Source organism: Cololabis saira, chromosome 4, assembly GCF_033807715.1.
Source record: "Cololabis saira isolate AMF1-May2022 chromosome 4, fColSai1.1, whole genome shotgun sequence".
Taxonomy (NCBI): domain Eukaryota; kingdom Metazoa; phylum Chordata; class Actinopteri; order Beloniformes; family Belonidae; genus Cololabis; species Cololabis saira.
Window position 1 is genome coordinate 27,487,876 of NC_084590.1, and position 18,704 is coordinate 27,506,579.

At 41.2% G+C, this 18,704-nt stretch overlaps 2 protein-coding genes across 3 annotated transcripts; one reads left to right on the forward strand and one right to left on the reverse strand.

Moving 5' to 3' along the window:
- On the forward strand, positions 1-8,529 carry vtna (vitronectin a). Of its 2 annotated transcripts, none has more exons than XM_061719295.1 (8): positions 1-80; positions 2,629-2,748; positions 2,850-3,260; positions 3,783-3,922; positions 4,004-4,160; positions 4,255-4,407; positions 5,000-5,491; positions 7,226-8,529. In XM_061719295.1, exons 1-8 carry the CDS (start codon positions 23-25, stop codon positions 7,345-7,347), a joined length of 1,653 nt encoding a protein of 550 aa, XP_061575279.1. In that variant the 5' UTR covers positions 1-22; the 3' UTR covers positions 7,348-8,529. The 2 variants fall into 2 exon arrangements, with proteins under 2 accessions (XP_061575279.1, XP_061575280.1); XM_061719296.1 differs by having other exon boundaries at positions 2,629-2,739.
- On the reverse strand, positions 7,395-18,511 carry scarf1 (scavenger receptor class F, member 1). The gene is made up of 11 exons (XM_061719297.1): positions 18,336-18,511; positions 16,685-16,746; positions 16,478-16,579; positions 15,216-15,753; positions 14,896-15,114; positions 13,034-13,162; positions 11,568-11,674; positions 11,367-11,478; positions 10,257-10,381; positions 9,754-9,891; positions 7,395-9,649 (listed from the first exon to the last, which is right to left on the reverse strand). Exons 1-11 carry the CDS (start codon positions 18,431-18,433, stop codon positions 8,544-8,546), a joined length of 2,736 nt encoding a protein of 911 aa, XP_061575281.1. The 5' UTR covers positions 18,434-18,511; the 3' UTR covers positions 7,395-8,543.
- Between the last annotated feature and the right edge of the window lie 193 nt (positions 18,512-18,704).

Sequence of the window (18,704 nt, forward strand, 5' to 3'; positions counted from 1 at the left end):
CCGCTGACACACCAGAGGCAACATGAAGCTATGGGTTTTCCTGCTGCTCGGCCTGCTCACTGAGGCTTTTGCTGCCGATGGTGAGTGCTACATTAAAATATCCAGTTTAAAATAATTTTTAGATGATCATTTCTCAGTTAGATTTTGAGCCTGTAAATGAACTGTATCCAGTGTATCTCTATCTGCCAGTACTGTGCTGATTACTAACATACTCATTCAATTTTAATTTATTTAAAGAATCATAACTCATTCTTGGTGGCTTAAGTCTGCAGAATGTATTTATTGTGACTAAGTGCTGTGACTATCAAATACCTCTAAACAGGCAAGAAGATGTTTATTTCATAATTCATTAATTTTTTTAGACTAAATGTATTCGTTAAAATGATGAGTATCGTCATGAAATAATGAGACAGATAGTAAGTGTTAATATGCAAATTAGGTCATCAATATTATCCCTTTAACACCGGACATATGAAATAACACCCCAAAAGGGGGGATGGTAGCCTAGTGGCTACAGAGGGAGGACCCAGGTTCAAGTCCACAGATTGCAACCAAGGTGAACCACCCTGGGCCCCTGAGTAAGGCCCTTAACCCCAACTGCTCCCCAGGCGCTTTAGAGATAGCAGCCCAGTGAGCCCACTGCTCCTAGTCCAACTAGGGATGGGTTAAAAGCAGAAAATAATTTCCCCTTGTGGGATGAATAAAGGCTAATAAATATATATATATATATATATATATATATATATATATATATATATATATATATATATATATATATTTGAAGTTTTGATCATATATTGAAATGAAAAACACTTCCAATGTTTTATTTAAAAATTTGTAAATATTTATATTTCCGTGCATTATAGAATAGAAAATAATATTTCTTTCATCGCAGTGCTCCAAGGGACAAATTACAAAGATAAAGATTGGATATAAGAAGAGTCACAAACTAAATGACAAAATGACCCATGTTTTTTAGTGAAGGTGCTTGTTTGGCTGGCCAGCACATCATGGAGAGGATTTGAGGAGTTGTCCAGTATGGATCTTATTCTGGACAACAGCCTTCTCTCCAACACCACTGTCACAGAGTCCAGCTCCTGTCTCACAATGTGGCTGGCTTTGAGGATGACTTTGTTATGTCTATTTCGATCCTTTAACCTCAGCCTGCTGCCCCAGCACACAACAGAGTAGAGGATGGGCCTGGCCACCACAGACTCATAAAACATCTGCAGCACGATCCGGCAGATGTTGAAGGACCTCAGCTGCCTCGAAAAAACCAGACGACTCTGACCTTTTCTTAGTTTAGAGGGCCTGAGTTTTTTTAATCCAGTCCAGTTCCAGGTACACCCCTAAGTACTTATATTCCTCCCCAGATCCTAATTGACCCTGCAGATAGCGACGGGGTCACTGGAGCCCTGGTCCTCCTCAGGTCCACCCCCAGTTCTTTAGTTTAAGCTGCAGATGGTTCTGCTCACACCACATGATTACATTTTAAAATTGTCCCTGTGCTAAGTCTCCTCACCCTTGCTGATACACCCCACTACTGCAGAGTCATCAGAAGAGTTGTGAAAAAAATATGTATACATTAAGTTTATGTATTTCATATTTTGTTATTTATATATAGAATTTTTTGGTTTGAATTAAAAAAAAAAGCTTTTTTGATTATGGTTGTGCTTCAGAGGTCTCAGAAATTCATGTCATGTATACAATATAATACATCCAGCATCAAGATGTTATATTTGACACATTTCCACAGCAGATGTCCGAAAGTTGGACAAAGGCAGGCTCAAATTGCATTTATTGTATATATTTGACATACATTTTAGATATACTGTGTTATTACTTAAAAGGAATCAAGAAATATGATTAGCATCAGAAGAAAAACAGGTTCCAACCATTGCATAAATCAGCTCTAGAAGACAAATAAACAAGTTTACATGTTCAAAGAAAAAAGTATAAATTAAAAAAACTAAAAAAAAATTTAGGAATTAATGGGTACAATTATGATCTAATATATTTTACTATGAACCTTTTGTTTCTCTTTTAAATAGACAAAGCGATGAAAAATATCCACCAAAATTGTATTTTAAGGGCAGTTTCATTCTTCCATAATTCCGATAGAAATCCTCCAAAAGCAAAAAAAAGTAGAAAGCAAAACTTTTAAACAAAAAAGTGCCACAAATTACTGTCAAGGTCTTGCCATTTTCTTTAAATGTCTCCATTTTTTCTTTTAAAATGACCAACTATCCGAAACGCAAATACATTCACATTTATAAGCCAACAAAGGTTGCAACTCATTCTTGTGAAATGTTTCATCCAACAGCTGAGCCACTAACCCTTGATCAATTAACCAAATAATCTTTAAATTCAGCTGTAATTATGTTAACAAATGCAAACAGAAAACAATGAGCTTGCAATGAAAACTCCCAATGAAAGGAAAAAAAGCTCATTCCATGTACCGGTACTGTATCTCAGGAATGGGCATGCAGTCTGGGTATCATGGGAGCTGTAATCTAATTTCATTTAATCAATCCAAGAAGGAGATTAATTTGTACAGAAGTATGAATAATGAAAGAATTAAAGGCATTTCAAAATTAAAGTGAATGAACGACATCGTTCTATCTTAAGAGTCCTGTCTGGGCCGCTGTGAAAACGGCTTTGACTCTCAGATGAAGTGCCAGTGTGACTCCATGTGCAAGTATTACAAGAGCTGCTGCTCCGACTTTGAGACCATCTGTGGTATGATGAGTAAGAAACGTCTCTGCACAATTGCTTCAAATCCTCAGTCTCTCAACAAGGCTGCAGGGAAAGGAAAGCTGGTCACCGGTGTCACTCTTTTCCCCACTCAGCTCGTGGAGACACGTTTGTGATTGCAGAAGATGATGACGACTCGCCTGGAGCCACCACTCCATCTCCTAGGCGTTCGACGGGTGACCAGTCTTCCACAGTCGTTGGCCATCAGCCGAAGACCACCCGGCCCTCTGTCCAAGACTTCAACCCCAGGACTCATCAACATCGAGAGAGCTCTCTTCAAATGACCAGACCCCCGAGACTGAACACTGAGAAGGTCACACCTCCTTCAAACACGGTACCCCCCACCACAGCTGAAGCTTCTCCGACTGATCCAACAGCCGAGACCACCACCGTTCCCGTCACGACAGGCACCACCGAACCCCCAGACCCAGATGCAAAAGCCTGCAGCGGCACGCCTTTTGACTCCTTCCTGCAGCTTAAAAATGGCTCCATCTATGCCTTCAGAGGTGGGTGGCATGTTGGTATCAGTCACAATTTAACTGACATCCATCAGGAAGTATAATGCTCTCGATAGGGCTGTGCGATTAATCGATTTTAAATCTAAATCGGATTTATTATTCAAGACGATGTTAAAAAAAGTAAAATCGGAAAATCGATTTTCCTTTTTTGCAGCTGGCTGCATTACAGACAGAACTCGTCTAGTAATCTTTGTTTGGTCAAGAAAATTGTAAATGTTGTCACTTTACTAAACTCAAGGAGGATTTACAGTATCTTTCAATTGCACTTCATTCCCAATAGGGAAATTTGTTTGCTATTTTTCTTTAAAAATAAAGATATATATAATATTTGAAACAATTTATTCCATTGTCTTTTATAGTTTTACCAAAAAAATCGAAATCGAAATCGAAAATCGGGTTTTCAGAAAAAATAAATCGGGATTTTATTTTTGTCCAAAATCGCCCAGCCCTAGCTCTCGATAAGTTGAAATGAATTCAACAATGTAAACATTTAGCCTTGGTGTTTTGCAGGGGACTACTTTTTTGAGCTGGACCAGAAGGCGGTCGTTCCTGGTTATCCTAAGCTCATAAAAGACGTGTGGGGCATCAGAGGGCCCATTGATGCTGCATTCACCCGCATCAACTGTCAGGGGAAGACCTACATGTTTAAAGTGAGAGCCACACTCCAAGTCACCGATTAACTGTATGGGGGGCTTTTGATGTAATGCTTGTATGAATCCAAACCTCATCAGGGAAACAAGTACTGGAGGTTTGATGACGGCGTGCTTGAGGAGGACTACCCTCGAGATATCAGCGTTGGCTTTGACAAGATTCCTGATCACGTGGATGCAGCGTTTGCCCTACCTGCTCCTGGTCACCACGGGAAAGAGAAAGTCTACTTTTTCAAAGGTTTGGACGTGCATATTATGTTTAGTTTTACTTCACGACTTTGATCAAGTTAAAGCAGCTCATATTTGTCATGGCTCCTGCTGATTTTGTCCAGGGGACCAGTACTACATGTATGAGTTTGTCCACCAGCCATCCCACGAAGAATGTGTTGACATGACTGCCAGGTCTCCGTCTACACTGTTCAGGCACTACACAGACGTATACTCCAGCAACTACGAGCGATTCTTCAGCGAGCTCTTCTCTGACTGTAAGTTGAGCTATAATAGATTTACCGTATTTTCTGGACTATAAGCCGCTACTTTTTTCATAGGTTGTGAACCATGCGGCTTATACAAAGGTGCGGCTATTCTGTGGATTTTTCTTCCACTGCTCGGGGCGCTCTAAATTAGAATCAGAATTAGAATCAAAACTAAGACAAAATAAATGCAAAGATAGAAGTACGGTAGGTAGAAGCAGATTTCAAACCGGGTATTTCCTCTTGGTTCTGTCCCGTTTTAATCAGCAAAGTTGCTGCTGTGTTAAAAGACACTGTTAGGGAAGGATCTATTTAGGTACAAACATGTACATCATTTACAGTTCAAAATCCTTCTGTACATGTAGTAAATATCTAATCTAACAACATAAATATCTGCGGCTTGCATATCTTTTTTTTTTTTTTAAATAGAGCGGATGCGGCTTATATGCAGGTGCGGCTTGTATATCTTTTTTTAATTATTTTTTTAAAATAGAGCGAATGCGGCTTATATGCAGGTGCGGCTTATAGTGCAGAAAATACGGTAATTTGTAGGGGATGCAAATGTGTATTTCACTTGTTTTTTTTGTTTTTTTTCTTTTATCAGTGCCACAGCATCATGACAAGCACCACTTCATTAACAAAGACTGGAAGGGCCTCAAGTCTCCAGTGGATGCTGCCATGACTGGAAGAATCTATGTGCCTTCCACGAGGCCGTCCCGCCGCTACGACTACAGGGCCGACCACCAGTGGGGTCAGCAGTACCAGCAGAACGGATGGCAGAGGCGTCAAAGGCGCTCGCCGCCGTTCTGGGGGTCGATGGCTGAGCAGGGCATGAACATGGGCCAGGACTTTGCTCAGAGGGGGATGGAAATGGGCTTGAGACTGGCAGAGAAGAGGATGGAATTGGAGGAAAGGCTTGGACGAGACTGGGACAGGGGGTGGGATCGAGACTGGGACCGGCGGTACGATCAAGACTACGACCAGTACAGGCGGTGGGATCGCTACAACCGGAACAACAGAGGGAACTATGATTCCAGAGATGAGAGGTTCTTCACGCCGGACATGCCCATACAGAGCGTCTACTTCTTTAAAGGAGGTAATGCATCAGGGACCCATTCAGAGCAGGACAATGATGTAGACCAGGGGTCGGCAACCCGCGGCTCTAGAGCTGCATGCGGCTCTTTAGAGCCACCCTAGTGGCTCCTAGAGCTTTTTTTCCTTTTTTTTTCTTCTTTTTTCCCTTTTTTCCTTTTTTTCTTCCTTTTTCCCTTTCCTTTTTAATCACGACATTTCAACTTTTTTCTCGAAATTTTGACTTTTTTTCTCAACATTTCAACTTTTTTCTCAACATTTCGACTTTTTTCTCGAAATTTTGATTTTCTTCCTCAAAATCTTGACTTTTTTCTCAACTTTTTTCTCAACATTTCGACTTTTTTCTCAACATTTCGACTTTTTTCTCAACATTTCGACTTTTTCTAGACAATTCGACTTTTTTCTCGAAGTGCATAATGAAAAGAAAAATCTCCCCCCAGTTCTAACTAATATAGAAACATGCAGCATGTTTTGCCTTCATTCTAAGGCTGATACAAGACTTTTTATTTTTTGTGGCTCCAGACACATTTGTTTTTTGTGTTTTTGGTCCAATATGGCTCTTTCAACATTTTGGGTTGCCGACCCCTGATGTAGACTCATCCAGATGTTAAGCTCTCTTGGAATGACTGGTTCATGGATTAGTTGGTTAATTCAATCAAAATGTCAAAACAAAACTAAAGAAAAAAGGAAAAGTGCACATCACAATTATTCACTCCACATGGTCAGACTGACTTTGGATAGTTTTTGGACGGGAATACCCAGCAGAGTAGATTTCCATTGATCATATTCTTTCCCCTGCTTAAGCAAAACAAGGCACATAAAAAGTTAAAATACAGAAAAATAGGGAAGCGTAATAAACAACCTGTCCCATGAGATTTACGGGCATGCCGTCAAAATCTCATGGGAACTCTAATCAAATCAAATTCATTTGAACTTCATTATCTGATGGAGGAAATTAATTTGATTAGATAAATAAAGATATGCATTATGACACGGGTGTCAACTCCCAGTTGTCCAGGTCATGGCATAATCCTCAGAGGCTTGAACCACAGCAACTGGACGTCTTTATACAGAAGGCTCCTAAAGAAGATTCTGGATCCTAATGAAGTCCAGTTATCCTGATTCAAGGCTTTGAGGATATACGACATGACACTAGAACTAATAGTATCAGGTAACATTCTTCAGCTTTCAGATCAATTCAATTTTATTGTCAAAAATCTAATTTACAACAAAAGTAAGAGCAGAGCACAAAGAGATAAGCAAAAATAAACTCTTCAGACGAACCGATGTCGAAGCCAGACGGCTTGAAAAGGCAACAGCAGCTAATTTGATCATCCTTCCAACTCTGTAAGGCTCAACAAAGAACACCTATTATAGTAAGCGGTTGCACATGCTGCGTGGTTGTCCACATGACAAAGAGGCAAATGCCTAAAATCACAGCAGCTCTTGTTTTCACTCACTTACTTTGTGCTACTGCAACACTGTTTTCTGGTTCATGATTAACAAAACCCCTCAAGTGGTCAATAAAGCAAGGTTTTATAGATCCTGACAGAAGAGAGACTTCCACCATAAGAAAAGTGAAATGAGGAGTAACACTGGAAAACATTCATATGAACTATAGACGATAATTGCCCAGGAACAAATCATCTTTGGATATAGAAATCAATTAATGAACCCTCGGACAATTACACTGTATATATAATGGTAAATGAATGAGTGTCTTGTTTGTGTTTTGTAGATAAATACTACAGAGTGGACCTCAGGACTAAGAGAGTTGATCCCGGCATGCCATCATACCCCAGATCCATCGCCAAGTACTGGCTCGGCTGTTCAGGCACCACAGGGGCAGAGAAGAAATAGCTTCACATATTTTAATTCATCTTTTTGGTTCTGTTTTTCTGTGTGTGTTTGTGTGTGTGTTTACTGGGGCTAAAGTAGTGTATAATGAAATCATTTTGACTACAGGTGCACTAAATATGTGAAGTGACACACATACCACGCTTCTCATCGACTTTAGCAAACATCAGCGATCAGCAGAAGTCCACATGGCCAAAGTTCAACCGCCTGATGCGCTAAACTGTTATCTCATTGGCTCCAAACATCAGTTGAGCAATTTTATTAGACATAACCACAGTAAAATCACACTAAAATTAAAAAAAAAAAAAGAAGCAGCTTAGAGTAAAAACATTGCCGTAATCGTGAATGTTATCTAAATCCTGCTTCATAAATGTACTTTTTCCCCTCATTATTAATTATTAATATGTATGCAGTGAAAATATGCCATAAAAGACTGCAGTTACATGTTGTTATTGCAACAGCAGTGCCTTATGACTGGTGGGTCGATGCTCTTTGAAATCTTTACTTTAGGCTGTCATCACGGTGGCATGCCTTCCTCACTTCTGGTGACTTTTACAGCAGAACTCATCTATACTACACAGTGACGCCTGTTGAGTTTTAATTGACCGATGTTAAAGGATGTCCTGATTTTGAGTGAGTTTGATCACAAATTCACAATCTGTTTGAGCCATGACTAATGAACCTTTTTCTCACGCTCAAAAAATATGTATGCAAACCGGTTCATCACGCGCTGATCTGATACCTTCTTCATAAATATTTCGTCAGGTGTTTCTATCATACTGGAGCCCTCCATTAGTGCTATATGCTCCTAGTTTATCTGCTTATACTTAGCGAGGAAAGCACATCCACATATTAAAGTACTTGTATTTATCCCATTTGTGACATGCAGCCATGAAGTAAATAAAAAAGATGATCCTATGTAATAGAAAACACATGTGATTCCTGGATTTTTCTGACTCATTTATCTTTAAATTTAATATAAACACACTGCTATCTATATCCTTTATAACACAGCAATACATCTAATTGCATTAACTGGATTTAAACATAAAACTTTATTACAAAAGCACCATCATTTTCTTTAAGTCATTTGCTCATAGAGGTTTACCATTTGTGCCTGTAAAGTTATTCCTGCAGAATAATAAACATGCAGGTTTGTTGCCGTCAGACCTGCTGACTTGTTAACTCAGAAGTTATGATTATTTGATATAGACATTTTCATAGCAGGGTTCATCCCCCACGTTCACCACTGCTCCTTCGTTAGTGATGATCTCAGTGGCGTCTCCTGCTGGTCCCACAGTCAGGTAACCGCCCTCTGTTTGTCCTGTGCTTGCATCCCCACCCTGCCTCCTGTCTCCCTCCGCCCTCGAGTCTGAGTCCAAGGCAGCTGCGGCCACCTCCGGCATGCTCTTCAAGATGGATGAGAGTGGGCGTTTTGCTGTGCTGCCCTCTGGTGTTGGAGCATTATCAGTTCCATTAGTTTCAGAGGTGTTATGGGAAGAGTGCTTCCTCCTGATGGGCTTAAATACCACGGCCTCCTCTTCAGACGGCCCCCCCTTCTCCCACACAGTTGCCCGAGCTCCCAGCTTCCGCCTGGGTGGTTTTGTGATCCCTTCCACTGCTTTAGACTTTTGCTTGTTAGAGTCCTGCTCCTTTTGTCTCTGCAGGCTGCCGAGTCTTCGCAGCATGGCCTGAACCGGCCCCTCGGAGCCCGAGTCTGTCTTTGTGAAGGGCTTGCCAGCCTTACCCACTGTCACGTACACTGTGGTGACCTTGTGCGAGACCCCCACCTCAGCATCAGGAGCTGGAAGCTTGTTCCCTTTATGACCGGCTGCGTTGGACATGGTACGTCTTCGACCTGCCGACCCAGGAACCTGCAAGGAGGATCCAGATGGGGTTCTGTCTGCTTCCTGTTCAGCTGCCTCACAGCTGGATTCCTGATTGTCTGCCACTTGAACATCCGCATAAGCTTCTGTCTCCTCGTCTTCCTCTCCATCCTGTTCCCCAGTTCTAGCCGAGCCTCCCTGATTGTGGAGGGTGGAAAGCATCAAGGCGCTCCAGGGTGACTTAGCTTTGCTGCGTGAGACAACCGCGTGGTCCTGACCAGAGCCGCGCCTCTCTTTGGGGCTGAAGCGGGTGCCTTCTGCAAAGGAGACAGACGGTCGCTTGGACTTGGCGATGCTGGACGTGCGGGGGATACTGAAGGCTGAGGCAATGTCGTCGCTGCTGAAGCCCGTTGGGTCGAGGAACATGTTGCACTTGGAGCTCATCTCCTGGAACTCGCCCCCCGCCACAGCCGGGATGTCTACCGATGAGACGCAAGGTGAAGGTTTAGCAAAATCAGAGAGAAATGTTGTGGTCACATCTCTGCTGTGAGGATAAAGTAAGGATAGATATTTCTGCTTCTACCTTCTCTTGGAGGGACGCAGTAGAGAGCCTCTCCTGCCTCCTCATCAGTGTCAAAAGACGACCCCTCTGTCACCCAGTTAGAGGAGGGAGGCTCAATGAAGCTGTGGTTAAAGGTCAGCTCTGGGTCATGGTGAGAAACTGTGTATAACAGGCAGAGAAAGTTGATTTAATAATGCCAAATCAAGTCCATTCAGGCTGTCCTTCCAGCTTGGGCTGCAGCGGGCCCTGTGCATCTGCAATGTCTGCATTCAGCAAGAAAAAGCTCTGACAAGAAAGCTACTGATAAATGATTGAACTTTGACATCTCCCTCAGCCCCACCCTTCAGCAAGTTCACCCCAAGTTTATAATTCATGAAGTCACTCTTCCAGAGACAGCGGAACGCTGATCCCTGCACGAGAACAGTCTCTGTGTAAACGTGCTGTTCATAATATTTATCAACAGAAAGAGTTTGTCTTGTTGTACAACAGTAAAGAGCCCTGTAATAAAGAGTGGCGGTACTGACCAGTGACTCGAGGCAAGCCAGAAGACCAGTCAGAGATGCAGGGCAGGGCAGCGCCAATGTTTGCCAGGACGGTGTAGACGTGATACTTCATGCGAACCAACAAGCCTCCGTCAGCCACAGCCGCTCTGAGGGACACAATAACTATTTTTCCCCCCTGAGATGCATCCATTGGAACCTTAAACACATCTGCACTTTGATTTCTTAACAACTTGTTTGACAAAGTGATCAGAGGTGCTGCAGCAATGTATACAAGCTCTTTATATTTACTTTATATTTATATTTAGGAAGGGACCACAAATATGATTCAATATGAACACTTTTTAAAGTAACCTAATGATCTTGTTTTTAAAAAGAATTAGAAACATTACTTTTTGACTCGTATTTGGTTGAGCACAGACTGTTTTCACTCAGTTCTTGTTCAGTGTATTGCAGTCAGGTTGTAGCCCCCATTTAATCAGTACTCGAGTTGAGGGGGGATGAGGGGGGATGGCATCCCCCCTGAAATAAAAACGGTAAAAATCATCCCCCCTGTAAAACTGCCATCCCCCCTTTCCATCCCTTATGTCATTTCATCAATGAATGTGGTTTTACTGCTATTTAAACATTTAGAGTCATCACCAGAAAAATAACACCAGAAAAATAACTTATTTGACAAATTTCACCTGTTTCAGGTGAATTTTCATTTGAAATAAGTAAATTGTTGTTTTTTCCAGTGATGAGTCTTGTTTTAAGTGTAATGAGATTGTTTTACTAAAATGAGACATTTTAACTAGAAATAAGACAAATATTCTTATTTTGAGTTTTTGCAGTGATCCATTTTACTTATCCTGTGAAGGACAGTGTGTTTTGATGTATTTGATGTAAGCCCAGTGGATATTTAAAGCTTACAGAAGGCTGCATTTAACTGCTGCTATGTCGTTCCTTCAGTATTTCAGCAGGTGTTTTGGTCAGTGCTATTATTTGTAATATATTACATTATTTGTAATCAGCACAAATTATCTGTCCCCATATGATCAAATCCACCATCCACCCTGATTTTTTTTTTACAACTCGAGTACTGCATTTAATACTAAATGAGCATAATATTACTAAATGCAATTGAAATAAGACCTGTCTTTGGGATCAGCAGGCCCTCCTCCACAACAGAGACAGCAGCACAGTATAGCAAGAAGCAGCAGGAGCAAAGGGACCAGCACACCTGCGAGCACAGCACCGCGAACACCTGAGAGACAAACGTCAGGGAACATCTGATGTCCTTTCATGCTCAAACTAAAACAAAAGCACATGCATAAAGCAAGACGAGGGACATACTGTTGGGGCAAACACCAGTGACGGGGTGGCAGATGACTCTCTCCCCACAGTCACAGACAGACGAGCAGTTGAGGCCAAACTGCAGGGCCGGGCAGCTGCTGTTACAGCTGGAGAGTACCGTGAATCACATAATTACACCACTACTTTAAACAAAGAGGCCTTTGTATGAACATGAAAACATTGCCTGTTTTAGGAATCACAGAACATGTGACAATGAAACACCACACACAGAAAAAAATGTTTTACCAGGTTTTTACCGTATAACTCCAAAATAAAGTTAATGAACAGTTACAATGGTGCCAACTACTTCATAAAGAATGCCTGCCTAACTTCCCTAAGTAGGCTACTGTTCATTACTGTTCTTCTGTGCAGTCTTATTGAAGATCAATCATTATACCATACACAGCCAAGACACGTGCTTTTACAGGAAATTGTGATTATTTTTGTCTCTAGGGTTGGCCTAGTGGAACAGTTCAGCTAATAGAAGAGAAAAAAGAAAGTGAGCATATTTTTAACCTTTCCTCCAGTGGCGTCAATTCAGTGGAAGCTAAGGTATGGCAAGGTTATGAGTCACAGAACTTAACTAGAGTATCAATCAACACGTCCAGCAAATACTCATCACACTAGTCTGCTATGTAGCTTATCTGTGTGGTCAAGAAAATTGGAACTTTTTAGAAATGCAGTCTCGCTCACTGCAAAAACTCAAAATCTTACCAGGAATATTTGTCTTATTTCTAGTTAAAATGTCTCATTTTTAGTCAAAAAATCTCATTACACTTAAAACAAGAGTCGATACCAGAAAAATGACTTGTTATTTGACAATTTTCACCTGTTTCAAGTAAATTTTCACTTGAAATAAGTAGAAAAATCTGCCAGTGGGACAAGATTTATCTTCTCATTACAAGCAAAACAATCTTGTTCCATTGGCAGATTTTTCTACTTATTTTAAATGAAAATCTACTTGAAACAGGTGAAAATGGTTGTTTTTGAGTCTTGTTTTTTTAAAAAGAGACTAAAAATTAGACATTTTAACTAGAAATAAGACAAATATTCTTGTTAAGATTTTGAGTTTTTGCAGTGTATAATAACTAGTGAAATCGATCATGTTGTTCTTATTTGCATTTGTAGTTATTCCATAAATGTATAAATGTAAAAAAAACAAACATTTACATTTAACCCTTGAAGCAAAGGTGTGGCGGCTGCCATACCTTGCCATACCCAATTGACGCCCCTGCTTTCCTCTCAGTTCCCATTTAAATCAACTAGACATGTCTCAGGGTCAGCCAATGTCAAAAATAAAAGCCTTTATCAGTCTGTTGTGACTGTGGCCTAGTTCAGCTTTTTACAACACAATACCGGGCATGACTAAAAAACAGCATTGAAAGTTTAAGGGAGCTATGGCGGGACAAAGCTTTTCTGCGTGTGTTTGTGTCTGCTTCAGTTAGTCCTTTGACCTGCCAGCTCACCTCTCTCCCTGGAAGCCTGCCTGACAGACACATCTTCCTGTCACATGGTGGCAGTCGCCATGGAGACAAGGGCTACACGGGAAGCTGCAGGAGTCTCCGTACGTCCTGTCAGGGCAGACCTCCTCACATCTGGACAAGTATTAAAATGATGAGGACATTGCGATAAGGGAATCTGCATCTCAAAACTCAGGAATCCAAAATTATAACAAAATCTGTCAGCGCAAGCTTAATTACGGCTTTATTATTGTAAGGCAACAAGAGCGTGCTCGTCTCAGCCCTTCACTTGTCTGGTCATATCTCATTGAGATGCATGCGATGGGGAGCCAAGGGGTGAAACGAGCCCGTTCTTGTTGCTGACAGTTTTAGTATTGGCATTATTAACATAAATCTTAATATCAATCCATGCACAGCATGATGAACTGACATTCCTTCCTTGGTGGTTTTTGAAGGATTTTTTTTGAATGTCAGAATTTCTCACAACCTCTCACAATAAGGAATATCATGCACACTGTCTATTATGGAACTGTGAAGGTGCAAGGATCATCAGTGTTGATGTACATCATCAATAGATTTAAACTTAACTTTAACCAGAGGCTACAAGGATCATTGCACTAGTTTGCAGCAGCACAAATCAATATTCAGAGCTGAGACTTGTTGCAATAAATAAGTAATTTTAAGTAGGTAGTGCTTCTTTTAAACTGTAATGTGTAATACGTAGCATACAAACTTTTAAACCAAAAGGACCTTATATGCAGTACTCGAGTTGAGGGGGGATGAGGGGGGATGGCATCCCCCCTGAAATAAAAACTGTCAAAATCATCCCCCCTGTAAAACCCTTATGTCATTTCATCAATAAATGTGGTTTTACTGCTATTTCAACATTTAGTCATCACCAGAAAAATAACACCAGAAAAATAACTTATTTGACCATTTTCACCTGTTTCACACTTGAAATAAGTAGGAAAATCTGACACTGTGACTGGGACAAGATTTATCTTCTCATTACAAGCAAAAAAATCTTGTTCCACTGGCAGATTTTCTACTTATTTCAAGTGAAAATCTACTTGAAACAGGTGAAAATTGTTGTTTTTTCCAGTGATGAGTCTTGTTTTAAGTGTAATGAGATTTTTTTTACTAAAATGAGACATTTTAACTAGAAATAAGACAAATATTCTTGTTAAGATTTTGAGTTTTTGCAGTGATCCATTTTACTTATCCTGTGAAGGACAGAGTCATATTGATAAGTTCAGAAAACTGTTTTTAATTGTTGTGTTTTGATGTATTAGATGTAAGCCCAGTGGATATTTAAAGCTTACAGAAGGCTGCATTTAACTGCTGCTATGTCATTCCTGCAGTATTTCTGCAGGTGTTTTGGTCAGTGCTATTATTTGTAATATATTATATTATTTGTAATCAGCACAAATTATCTGTCCCCATATGATAAAATCCACCATCCCCCCTGATTTTATTTTACAACTCAAGTACTGCTTATATGGCCTCAACACGGTTTGATTTTCAGTCAGCGACTTATAGCTAATTTATTGAGCCTCAGAGTTTATATGTTTTTAAGGATCAAGCAGATTCTTTTTGTTTGTTGTGATTCTTAAAAGCTTCTTTTTCTCTGACTAAAACAGTTTTTAGATAAATTGCAGCATGTCATACTTGATATGAAAATAAGTAATTCCTTTATGTCTAAAAAAAACAAACCTTTTTTTCCTTTTCTATTGTGAAAGATTAAATTAAATCTGAAGACACCAGAAAAGGATTCAGTCACTTCTTCTAAAATTTACTGTGTAAAGCAAGTGGCTGTAAATGGTTGTACAGATGTCTTTGTTGTGTTTGCCTCAAATGTGCATGCACACCTGGGTCCGGTCCATCCAGGGTCACACCTCCAACAATCCCCTGTTTTATGATCACAGGGTTCATTATTCCGGCATCGGGGACACTTATGTTTGCAGCCGTCACCATAAAAACCGGACTGGCACCGGCGGTCACATCGCGTACCGTTCCAGCCGGGCTCACAGGCAACACACACACCATCAGTGGTGGAGCACGGCTGGTTGTCTTTACAGCTACCACAACTACAGAGAGAAGAAAGAGTCAGGACAGCAGGACCGCTTGCAGAAGCCCATCACAGATATGCACAGATGTTTATTAATCTTTTACCTAATCACGCACCTACCTCATCTTACACCCACTCCCGTACTTCCTGGCTTCACAGGGCTGGTTGCATAAGACGCCCTGGTACCCGGGGTGACACAGGCATTGACCAGTGACCGGGTGACAGCTACTGTGCGTGAGGTCGCAGTTACATTTCTTCTCACAGCTTTGTCCCCATGAGCCTTCCACGCACTCGCACATACCAGTCTGCTGATTACAAGGAGACTGGTTGCACTGGCACTTGAGGCGACATTTTGGGCCCCAGTGGCCCCTGTGACACTGACACCAGCCTGTTAGCTGGTCGCAGCTAGAGCTCACAGATCCCCCCGCACACAGGCATTGCTTGGTGCAGGTTGGCATCCACCAGCCTTCGTCGCAGGTGCAGTTTCCGTGGACGGGGTGGCAATGGCCGTGGCGGGCGCACTTGCAGGTGTCCTGACAAAGAGGACCCCAGCGGTTGCTGTTGCAGGTACAGGCACCAGTGGCGGGATGACAACGTCCATATGGGTAGCACTGACACACTTGCCGGCAGTCTGGGGCCCAGAAGTCAGGCGGGCAGCCTGGTAGGAAACAAACACAGAGGAAATGCAGAGCCTTTGGCATTTTTCCCATTGTTTGTTTCAGACTATCCCTAAATAGATTGCTTTTCTGTTTATTTCTTCTCCTTTTTTTCAAATTAGACTAGACACAATACGTGTGTCCAAAAGAAGAATTTTGGAGTATTAGGTTAAATTATTAAAAACAAAAGACTAAAATATTAAATTTTCAAATAAATTCAGACCCCCTTGTTTGGTTAAAGCACAAATTTTGGCATCCCACAACCCTGGCACATACAGTACATCATTGGGAGGTCCTTATGGAGCCAAATCAAGGCCAAAAGTTCAAATATTTTTTTCAGTTTCAGATCTTTTTTTCAGTTTAACTTCGTTTTTTCAGTTTCAGATCTTTTTTTTTCAGTTTCAAAATTTGTTTTCAGTTTCAGACTTTTGGGGGGCGTGGCATCAACTGAGTGGGCGTGGCATCATGAGTGACAGCAGAACAGAGAAGGCGGGGTTATCAGTAGAAGTATGATTCAGCACTGTATATACACTATATTCACATGATTGGCAGTGGAAAAAACTGATACTAGTGACACATTTCTGTTTAAAAAGCTGTTTTAGACCGTACTTGGTAGTATGTGGAAGTGGGAAATGTCAAACTTTAAAGTGTGGCTGTTGAACTGTACAGTCTGGCATAGTTTGTTGCTTTTATCCTGCGATTGGTGCCAAACTAAAACCTACTCACGTGTTTTACACTGAGCTCCATAGTAGCCAGGTGGACAGCGACACACTCCAGGAAATACACAGATCTCATTATCTAGACAGGCCTGCTCCCCTTCACAGACAGCTGTACACACACAAACACATACAAGCGTATAAGAAGCCAGACAAACAAATATGGAAGAGCATTATTTTTACAGACTACTGGGCCATTAAGAATACTCTAACTCACGTATGGTGCACTCTTTTCCTTCCTGACGCCATCCAGCACAACAGACCACCGTGGATGCGTCCCTGAATATTCATGATACAATAAGATAATCTTACCAAATCTGACACTCGTCAAATAAAAGGCAAGGCAAGTCAAGGCCAATTTATTTATATAGCACAATTCAACACAAGGTAATTCAAAGTGCTTTACATTGACATTGAAGCAGCAAGACATAATTAGACAGTAAATAACAAATAAGATTGAAAAAATTAAGAATAAGATGATAAGAAAAGAAGTAAAATAATAAAAAGCACAAGTTGTTAAAAGTAAGGGCAGTAGAGTACAGCAGGTAAGTTTAATTTAGGAGTACACTTGAGTAAACAGTAATGTTTTTAGTCCTGATTTAAAGGAGCTGACAGTTCAAACAGGAAGTTTGTTCCACCGGTGAGGAGCAGAATAACTGAACGCTGCCTCACCTTGCTTGGTTCTGGTTCTTGGGAACCACAACAAACCAGATCCAGATGAACCTCAGGGGTCTGGGAGCTTCATAGGAACTAACAGATCAAGCATGTATTTTGGTCCAAGACCATTCAGTGCTTTGTAGACCAGCAGTAAGATTTTAAACTCTATCCTTTGACTCACTGGAAGCCAGTGTAGTGATTTCATGACCGGTGTAATGTGGTCCAGTTTCCTGGTGTTTGTAAGGACTCTGGCGGCAGCGTTCTGGATCAGCTGCAGCTGCCTGATAGATTTCTTGTTAAGGCCTGTAAAGATGCCATTGCAATAATCCAACCTACTGAAAATGAATGCATGAATATGTTTTTCCATGTCTTGTTTAGACAGAATCCCCTTAATTCTAGCAATGTTTTTCAGGTGGTAATAGGCAGATTTAGTGATAAACTTTAGATGGCTGTTGAAGTTCAGGTCTGAGTCAATAATTACACCAAGATTTCTGGCTTGATTTGTAGCTGTCAATGACATGGAGCCAAGGTAAGCGCTGATCTTTTCCCTTTCATGTTTAGGGCCTTTGATGAGTACAGTCTCAGTGCTGTGGTGTGGCCGAAATCCAGACTGAAATGCATTAAAAAGGTTGTTTTGCATCATAAAAGCATGGATTTGCTGGAAAACAACCTTTTCAATGATTTTCCCCAAAAATGGCAGATTTGATATTGGCCTATAGTTACTAAGTGTTGTAGCATCCAGATTTGATTTTTTAGAAGAGGTTTTATTACTGCAGTTTTCAAGGCCTGGGGAAACTGGCCTGTTTGAAGAGAAGTATTTATTATCTGCAATACATCCGGAGCTATGCAGTTAAAAACTGTTTTAAAAAAGTTTGAAGGCAGAATATCAAGACAGAATCAATCAATCAAATCAAATCAAATCAATCAAAACACTGTGATGTTTGATAATACACAGCCAAGAACATAAGTTAAAAAAAATTAAAACGAGGTGATCGGAATATTTAGCAGCAAAACCTAACCTAACAATGGAGCTGTTCAGTGAAGCCTGCATTCCTACAAAAGGGAACATTTCAGAAAAATATATAGCACTAAAATGATCATAATGAACATTCATACTCTGATCTTCTTAGCTAGGCCAATATCCTGCCCCTGCTCGGCCTCTCCTCCCCTCACCTTAAAAGCGTAGAAGCCAGCAGGTGAATGAGGTGTACCTTGTGTTCTTGCAGACGTTCTTCCCACCAGGATCCAGTGTGTGTGCAGACGACAGTGAGCAGCAGAGCAAAGCACTCAGAGCTCTGAGAACATTCATCTTCCAAAGCCCAAAACCTAGTCCAGGGATCCAAACTCTTCCTCTCTACTCCTGGCTTCTTTTTTCCTCTTCGCTTGTTCAGCTTGCAGAGGGAAGCACGACGAGACGGTATTTCTCGTTTCTGACCACCCTCCACCCTCCCCTCCCTCTGTCTCTCCAGTGAGTCGTCTTGCAGCTCCAATGCAGCCAGAGAGGTCAAAACCCCAAGTTTCCTCTCCCCGTTTCCTGGGGAAGTCAGAGCCACTTCCTTCTATTCAGCCAGACATAGAGC

Bases quoted from the DNA above. Each gene is read 5' to 3' on its own strand.
- vtna (XM_061719295.1), top strand. From the start codon at position 23: ATGAAGCTATGGGTTTTCCTGCTGCTCGGCCTGCTCACTGAGGCTTTT. The intron at 81-2,628 runs GTGAGTGCTACA...TTCTATCTTAAG, and splicing joins TGAGGCTTTTGCTGCCGATG to AGTCCTGTCTGGGCCGCTGT. The intron at 5,492-7,225 runs GTAATGCATCAG...TGTGTTTTGTAG, and splicing joins CGTCTACTTCTTTAAAGGAG to ATAAATACTACAGAGTGGAC.
- scarf1 (XM_061719297.1), bottom strand. From the start codon at position 18,433: ATGAATGTTCTCAGAGCTCTGAGTGCTTTGCTCTGCTGCTCACTGTCG. The intron at 15,754-16,477 runs GTGAGTAGGTTT...GTTTCCTACCAG, and splicing joins TGGAGCTCAGTGTAAAACAC to GCTGCCCGCCTGACTTCTGG. The intron at 13,163-14,895 runs GTGTGCATGCAC...ATACTTGTCCAG, and splicing joins CCTGGATGGACCGGACCCAG to ATGTGAGGAGGTCTGCCCTG.